Source organism: Priapulus caudatus, unplaced genomic scaffold (genome assembly GCF_000485595.1).
Source record: "Priapulus caudatus unplaced genomic scaffold, Priapulus_caudatus-5.0.1 Scaffold457, whole genome shotgun sequence".
Taxonomy (NCBI): Eukaryota; Metazoa; Priapulida; class Priapulimorpha; order Priapulimorphida; family Priapulidae; genus Priapulus; species Priapulus caudatus.
Window position 1 is genome coordinate 98,092 of NW_014577518.1, and position 9,240 is coordinate 107,331.

At 36.9% G+C, this 9,240-nt stretch overlaps 2 protein-coding genes across 4 annotated transcripts in view; one reads left to right on the top strand and one right to left on the bottom strand.

Moving 5' to 3' along the window:
- Positions 1 to 607, bottom strand: part of LOC106810604 (lysocardiolipin acyltransferase 1-like) — an 8,516-nt gene extending 7,909 nt beyond the window's left edge. Inside the window, exon 1 of the mRNA XM_014814010.1 lies at positions 431 to 607. Coding sequence (XP_014669496.1) covers positions 431 to 607 — 177 coding nt within the window. The remainder of the gene's footprint in view (positions 1 to 430) is intronic.
- Positions 608 to 709: 102 nt separating this feature from the next.
- LOC106810612 (isoleucine--tRNA ligase, mitochondrial-like) overlaps positions 710 to 9,240 on the top strand; it is a 20,842-nt gene continuing 12,311 nt past the window's right edge. For 2 of the 3 annotated variants that reach the window (XM_014814025.1, XM_014814026.1), the window contains exons 1-2: positions 711 to 1,019; positions 3,219 to 3,341. In XM_014814025.1, coding sequence (XP_014669511.1) covers positions 864 to 1,019; positions 3,219 to 3,341 — 279 coding nt within the window. In that variant the 5' untranslated portion in view covers positions 711 to 863. Of the gene's footprint in view, positions 1,020 to 3,218; positions 3,342 to 9,240 lie in introns of all 3 variants that reach the window. The other variant, XM_014814027.1, reaches the window with a different exon arrangement.

Sequence of the window (9,240 nt, forward strand, 5' to 3'; positions counted from 1 at the left end):
GAAAATCATTCATAAAATTATGGAGGAAAAACCGAACTATCACGAAGCAACGCTTAGCCGCGTGAAGGATGCGGACAGAAGTGCATTCGAGGCGGCGTTTGGCATGTGGGAGGGGAGGTTTAGGAGCCGATATCTCCGCCTAGAAGTATCGTATTGACAAGCGGTTGGTCTTGTTTTAGAGAGCAAAGAATTCTGCTTAATGCAATACCATGAAATTATTATAGACTTCCAGGCAAAGTAGAATAATGTTGTCGTGAAATAGCACTATTTTCCCGTTTTTACGTTGTACACTCTAGGTATTTATTAGCTCTTGGTAATAGTACTAATACTAATACTAATAGTAATAGTCTACCGGTTATCAAATCATATCAAATCAAATCAAATCATACTACATCAAATCAAATCAAATCAAATCATTATCAAATCATACCACTGCATAGGTGATCCAGCTGCCCATTACTTCGTCTATCACAAATCGCCACCATTTCGGCTTAAAGATCATCAAAGGCAATAACGGTGAAATAATGAATAGTGTTCCCAAGAAACTACTTAGAAAAAGTAATAACACGAATACGAAACCACAAATAGGACTTTTACGTAGAACCATTTTTGGGGTTGGTAGATAGTCGATAGGTAGCGCCACCGTCACTGTAATTGTTGATTTATATTTATGCTCTGGCACGTGCAAAATAGATTCGGTTCAGTGAGTAGACGCCTAGACCGTCATTGTACACCACGCCGACGCCAGCTTACACGCTAGGAAAGACACCACGAGTGATGTGTTTACGACGGAAAGAAGCTCTACATTAACGTGCTGTGTCGGAGAATTGCCTATTATAAATTTTCCCGTTTTTATAGTAATAATGTTACCGCATTGGAAATATTCAATAATTGAGAAATGCACAATGAAATTGCTGAGACAACTCTCGAATCACACGTATTCTCATACCGTGCTTCTGCCAAAAACATCTTTCCCTGTACGCCGCCGTAGCAAATCCGATATTGATGTCGAACATGAGGTAATTTAAAAATAAATAACTATTTACTATAACTATAAACTAAATAAATAGTAGCATCCCGGCAATTTATTACCAAATAGTTGCTTTATCCTAGGTTTTACTATAGCCTAGGTAGTAGGTTACCTTGTGGCTTAAACCGACCAGGCTCTCCGACTAGTTACACGGCGGAGGAACTAACCCTCGGCGGAGGAACTAGCCCTCTCGCCACGTAGTGTTAAGCGAGATGGGAACTTGTGGCTACTTGTGGCTGTGCATCACCATTCTTGTTGCCAAAGCAGGTACATAATTATTTGATTATTAATTACATACAACAATCAACATGTACAATTGCATATAAATTATTAGGGCACAATTTATTGGTCTAGACTCTCTAGACTGTGTGTGACTCCCTGAAAATTCTGCAATACTGACTATAGTTTGTTCGGAGCACGGCCTCGTGGAATTACTGTATTTTTTCAGCTAATGTCCCAAGAAAATTTGGCAGACGTGCAACTGCATGAATCCTAAAAATAAGCACATGCGTTATTGTTAATATCTTTAATTTTGAACCTCAGACTGCGGACTCCCTCATTTTGCTGCGGACTATCTCTTTTTGAGGGCAGGGAGTCCATCGGACTTCCCTTGTTCAAAAGTTAATTTCTACCCCTGTATATATATATATATATATAATCAGGAGTTAATAAAGACAGGAGTTTGACGCGTATTTAGTACTGATTTCACTACATTTTGTCGTAACGAGTTCGATGTGAATAAAAATACAAATGTATACAAACATGAGCTTTTTTTGTTCACTGGTCCTTATTCTATCTTCCGGTAGTATTACAAACCGCGTAGCTTCCTTCGTTTTGACATAAATCGTACTTTTGCACGACATGGTTTCCACATTATTTACCGCCGTGTGGCGAGGCCAAGCGGTAAATTTGCATACACAGCAACTGGAAGGAGGCGCGGCAGGGCTTTTAGGCCGTAGTCTAGCCGAGTGCAGAAAATGTGCTTAGAAATTAAGTTACGTTGCACTCATGCTGGGTTTAAAAATTAAAACTATTTTACATTGAAACTATAGTTAGAATGCCTTGTTTTTATGGTTGAATCTCACAGTTTTTTTAAATAAACGCTGCGCTGGTAAAATATCTGAACTACTTCACCCGCGGAGGAATGATGTGTATGAATCGATCTTAGCGAGTAAATTGACGCTTCAGCTGATTGTAGCTTTTCGCACGTGTTTTGCATAGCAACCGTTACTATATGCAATTGCAGGCAAACGCATGTGTTTACACCTACCTTACTTATCATGACCATCTGTATGTGATAAAGGCGAGAGTTAACGTCGTCATCACTCGGCTTTGTTAGCCGAACAAAAACTTCTTCGGGAGATAACGTACGGGAGACGCGATCCCTGTCGCGGCTCCTTCCAGTTGCTGTGTATGCGAATTTATTGCTTGGCCTCGCCACACGACGGTAAATAACGTGAAAACCATGGCGTGCAAAAGTACGATTTATGTCAAAGCGAAGGAAGCTACGCGGTTTGTAATACTACCGGTAGATAGAATAAGGACCAGTGAACAAAAGAAGTTCATGTTTGTATACATTTGTATTTTTATTCACATCGAACTCATACGACAAAATGTAGTGAAATCAGTACCAAATACGTGTCAAACTCCTTTGTCTTTATTAACTCCTGATATAATTAATTGCGGATGTAAAATAGGTGTCTGGTGCAAATGAAAGGAATTATCGAAAGTTTTTGAGCCTCGTGCTTCAACAAACAGAGAACTCCACAACTCCATGCAGCGAGAATGTACAACGACGATTTCCTCAGAACAGCACTTGTCGCATAACAAAGTGTCACTATTGTTAAGCATTGTGAATAGACGTCCACATCGTGTAGTATTTTTATTTTTAGGCCTACACCTTTGTCTGCCAGGCATATGTATTTGTACACGTGCTGTAGTCTATTAGGGTGGTCAATCAAAAGCTTGTTTTTGACTGATAGTTCAGACTCATATATTCAACAACTGCAAGAAAGATCCCACTGTTTTTACCTTTTTATGAGTGCTGCTTCCTTCTCCACATTCTTAATATTGTTATATATGTGGTCTGATAGGAGCCAGAAGGAAAATTTCCATATCATAAATTAGTTATAGTCAATCATTGTGCAAGATCCTAACATTAAATTGCCAAATGATTGCATCTTTACAGGAAAGTAGTACATCTGAGCTGTATGTATGGCAGTCTAAGCAAAAGGCAGAATGCTCCTTTGTTCTACATGATGGTCCACCATATGCAAATGGAAATGCCCATGTTGGTCATTCTGTAAACAAGGTTGGTATGGAGTCTGTGCTTGCACTATGTGGTATCACTGAAAAGAATAATATTATTCACGTAGTTATTATAGTGATCGATCTGTGAAAGAATCCGATGGTATATATGTTGTATGCTTACAGGTTGTTCATAAATGTACTTTTGTGTCTCGTGTTGATTATATGCATTGTTGATATATATATATATATATATATATAATATATTTATTATTTATGTCTATGCCTTGTTTCATTTAAGATTTTAAAGGATATAAAATCGTTACAAACTGCAATCCGGTCACCGTATTGACTTCGTGCAGTTGGGGATTGCAACGGTTACCCATAGAAGTGAAGCCTTACAGGCATCAAGCACAGGACTTCAGAAAGTTGTCGCCTTTAATAAGGGATCAAGGTAGTTGAATCTGTTCTTAGGCATAGTGAACAGTAATTACTATGTAGCTGTTATGGATTTTATGCAGAATGAAATAATGTCATTCTTAACTTACAGCAAGAAGCTTTGCATGGGAAGCCATACAGAATCAGAAGTCGTCGTTTCAGCGATGGGGATGATGCTGACTGGAACACTGCTATTATACTTTGGATAAAAACTATGAAGCAACGCAGATGGATGATTTTTTACAAATTGTATGAAAAGGTATTTTAAGTACATAAATATCCTGCTTTTAAGACATAGTGTTTTCTCAAAAAGGCTATGAGGCAGGAAACCCTTATGTAGGACTGATATATAACTGTTAGATGTGATTTGTTCACTGTCATGATTGTGTCAAGAGCAACAAATTAAATTTAATCTATCTTGAAAACATTTTGGGAATTCCTGTTTTGAATTACATGCATAGCTTCATTTTACAGGGTTATGTCTATCAAGACCTGAAGCCAGTGTATTGTTCCCTTCATCTAGGTAAGTAAAATATATGTGTAATGAGGTGATATTTATATCTGTGATTTGTTTTTATAGTTTTTTTTGTTTATAAAATTTTTTTTTCGATAAAGCGGTTAAGATAAACAGGGATTTTGTGGGTAGACACGTTCATGAATTGCCACACTTAGATAGACTGTGTCAATATCTGTTCGATATGAAATAAGACTGTTGACACACCTGTGTATCAATTTTACATCTTATTAGGACAGCATTACAGAGCTGAGCTGGAATATAATGACAGTCATGTCAGGTAAGTGGGAGGGATGGTAGATTCCATGATCTACAAGGTATTAAGGTAACTATTATTAAAATGACGCAAAACAGTCGCTGGACAGAACAGCGTGATTCTTGAATTGACATTTTTTTCTAGATCTGGTATGGTGGAATAGGCGATTGCGTCACTTAAAGGTGCTTTCCACGAAATTTCAAGCGGCTAACATAAAATCAGGCAAAATGAATTATTTTAACAGTGCAGCGTTTGTATTCCTATATAATGTGTGATAGGTAAAAAAAAATTCTCAAGAATTTGTTTCATTCAAAGCTTTTAGACTACAAGTGAGAAGTGTTGGGTCGAAATTTCAAATGGCATTTACTTTTGCACTCTGCGGTGATGTTGTGACGCGTCTCTTGTTGCATGCGGTGTCGCAAGCTGAAGGTGTGATCATGAAGGCTGCATGTGCTCATAGATATCATATAACACGTGTGTTATATGATATTATGGCTGTGCTGGTTTCGTGACCTGCGTCCAACTCTAGCCGCAGTGATACGAACGTGGAGAAACGCATTTTCGAGTTGTTTTTTCTTTGAGGCCATATATAGGCTTGATATCTACATAGTTTTACAGTTTTATTTTCAAAGCTGACATTCAGTTAAAGTGTAGTGAGTTATTTACTTACGTTTTTACAGTGGTTTGTCACAAAAATGTGCATGGGAAAGCATCTTTAACTAAGCTATGTGTCTTCCTTTTCTTTCAGTTTCTTCTGTATTGTTAAGTTTCCCAATGGTATCAGAGACTCTGCCTACTGGTTCGCTTCAAAAAGTTTGTAAGTATACAAAAACTGAAATGGTTGCATAGATATGTACAATCAAACATGATAGCTAACTTTACTGTAAGGATGTAGTATGTATAAATAGGTATCTGGAATCGAACATTCTTTGCAAATTGCTTATAAATTAGTATGTATCAAGACATATCCAAATTATTTACGAACCCCCCATTACACTGACTATAAGTAGGTTATAAATTCACAAGTGGTAAAAGTTATGTTTATATACTATTGGAATATATTGGTTGTTTTTTCTAGTCATATTCCAGTATATGCACTGGTGTGGACGAACAACCATGGACAATACCAGCTAACCAAGCTCTTTGTTTTGCAAAGATAGAAGGTAATGTTTGGCATCCATAAATTGCTGCTCATTGTGAATATAGAGATTACATTGTAATAGCCATGCCACAACACGTCAGGTTCTATCTAACAGGCAGTGGAGCAGTATGTTTTTTTATCCATATAACCTGAGAACTGGAAATTGAGTACATGCACTATATAAATGATAAAAAAATTGCGAAATGTTTCAGTGTATAAATGATCTAATGCATTGTTATTGTTTTGCTATTCAATAGTTCGATGCAGTAGTAGTGACAAAGAGTTCCTCATGGGAGATCACTTCCTCATTGCTACAGAAAGGTAGCTGATATGGAGCACTCTCTGAACTCAAGCTAGTTCACCTAGTTAAGTTGGAAGGTATGCTTCATTCCTTTACTAGATGGGGGGAAATGTATCATGTTAGTAAAGCAATTGCTTCCTATTATTGATTGTAATTTTCAGTTGACATTTTGCAGTGGTGAAAGCTTCGGTTAATCTTGTCTTTAAACTTGCTGCTGAGTTTGCTCTGTATATGTTTAGGAGCAGATCTTGCTGGCTGCCGCTACAGACATCCGCTGTGTCCGGATAGTGAGCTACCGTTCTTGTCTGGAGTACACTGTCCATGGAGAAGGCAGTGGTTTAGTTCACACAGCCCAGTCATGGTCCAGAAGATTTTTTAATTGCCAAAGAACATGACTGAAACTGGTTGTATTGGTTTATGTGTTGTGAATACATACCTTATAAATACACGCTAATTACGTGAAATGTTAAATAGGTTTATGGAAAAGAAATAGGAAATCAAGTTATGTTGCTTTAGGATAGATAGACATTAAATAGATGAGAGATGTGTTTGCTGTTGTTGCTTTCATTGACATATCTATAGGTAATGAGTAAATTTTCAGGTTAGGCCTTGTGAATGAAGATGGATGCTACACTAGAGCAGGAAGAGTCTCGTTGGCCAACATGTTATCAAGCAAGGAAACTCACTGGTGCGCTTATGAATCGGCCTGTGAGTCAGATAATTAGAGCTATTCAACTTGCACATTGTATGAAAATTTTACATACTGTAAGCTCACCGATTTTGAAAAAAACATTTAGACTAATGTTCTTTCTGCTTTCATAATTAACATTTTGTAAAATAATTCTATAATGAAAATACTACCTACTCTTAATAATTGCATTTCAAAGTCAAACAATGAAATTGTCATTGATAGTTCATTCTAGGATATAACAAAGTTTATGATAAAATCATCAGGTGATTTGTTAGCTACTTTTTAATATTATTTTCTTTAGTCATGATCAACTGAAGGGCAGGATTGTTAGCCCATTCCGAGGACAATGTTCATAGTTATCCATATGACTGGAGAACTAACAGCCGGTCATCTTCAGAGCCAGCAAGCAGTGGTTCATTAACACTGACAGGCTCAAGTCTCTAGCACTGGTATGTTGTTATCAGCTTCTCTTATATATACTACTCATGTGGCATATATACATTTATAGTAAAATTATAATACAGTAAACTTCATAATCAACTGTTTATATGCTCTGGTACGGGTCTAGGGAGTGCGCGAGCTGGCTGTCGCAGACGGATTGTTTGAATCGATTGTCGCTTGGACGCATTGTGTTTTTTTCCCATCTCGCAGCTCGCACACCCCAGATTACCCACTGTATACAGTGTATTATATATGTATAAGGTATAGTATATATAGTGTATGCAGCCCAATGCAGTGTGCAAATTAAGGCGACGGGATCGAGTCAATATATACTCCCTGATTTACTGTCGGACTCCCTGATTTGACTATGCAGGAGTCATGTGACTCCCTGAAAATTAATTCTGCTATACAGTACTAACTATACCTATATACTATACGTATACGGTATCATAGAAAGCAGAGACGCAACCGAGAGATCATATACACACACGCACGCGCGCGCACACACACACACACACACCGAACCACACTCTACATGCGCACTCTTTGTGCACACGTGCCTGCATACGCACACATGCACAGTCAACGCGCGCATAAATTGTATAAGTCGACAAAATGATGCGTAAGTCGACACAAATTATGCTAGTCCAAAAGTGCGATTATATGTGACCCGCTCCAGCAAAACCAGGATTAAGTAGAATTCTACAAATTGAGTATGTGCATATCTGAATAGATTATTTAATTACCTTTAAAAGATATATAATATTTGGCTATATCTAAAGAATTAACCGATCTACAGAATTTGAAGATCGGAAACCGACTTATTCCGCGAATATGCAGCTTTTAAGATAAAGCGTCTAGTAAGGGGCCCAGTCGGGGTGAGCGGTCAGGGCTTCAAAAAAAAATTTATTTTCATTTTTTAAATTAAAAATGACCATCATAATATAGGATATCTGAACCTATATATCCAGATTAAATATGCACTTAGGAACTCATTTTGTAAAATCATCATTTTTGTCCAGGTAGGCCATTTTCAGCATTGAAATGTGTGCGTCTAATTACTCAAAACAATGACTTATTGGCCTTAGTCCGTATTATGCTGGAGGGTCACATATTTGATCGAGTTTTTACTGTATATGTATAGCGTGTGTTGCAATAAAGCCCAAACGTTCTTCAGGTATATTATGTTACAGATTTTGGTATCAACAATTTATCTGTTAAGACTACTTCAGCTCTCTTACCTTGCACATTTTAGTAATTTTTATTGAAATATCTTGGTGTTCAAACCATCAATTTTATGATTTTTCTATAATTCATGACATTCCAGTTGCTAGTTTCCAAGTTTATGTTTACGATTTTTTGTTTTTTTAATTCAATGCAGGATTGTCTAAATTCAGTAAACATCCATCAGAACAATACAGGCAGGCAGATGAATCATTGTTGATGACTCGGCCATCTTGGTGTATATCAAGCAAGAGTTTGGTGTGCACTGGCCGTGTTTCTACTGTGTTGACACTGGCGAACCCCTTATAAACAGCATGTTGACTTTCTTTATCTTTATCTTTTACTGTGTATAGATATAAATAGGATATTTTAAATATATAAATATGATTTATTACAGAGGAGCACAGTAATGTAATGGGAAGTTGAAAACTCAAGAATATTTTGGCATTGTAGTGTATGTATCATCATATTCTCGGTGAAGTAATGACATAAAGTAAAGTAATTTATGCAGGATTTTATTATTGTTCCTTCAGGCCTAAATTCTTGGGTGGACGTATGATTTTCAATATTTTCACACGTTTGGAAATTTTCTTTCATGCACAGACATACAGTGGAGCACATAGAGAATCTGATTAGACAGCATGGAACTGACTGCTGGTGGGCTATGACAGAAGATCAGCTTCTGCTTCTAGCATCATGGAAAAAGTTTGTATATTGTTTATGATAGTGGATTCATATAGCATTTAATATCTAGTTTGATGATAATGTGAGAAGACTTATTATTATTGTATTATTTCAAGTTTCAACTATGACCAAAATTTTTATTGTCATGGTATTATTTGTCGCCATGGTAAATGTTTTCGCTGAATGTGATTGTATAGTTGTAAACATCAGGATATAGGTATATATAATATGTTGCTTTCAGATTGGATTCAGCCAGATAGAGAATTCAAGAAG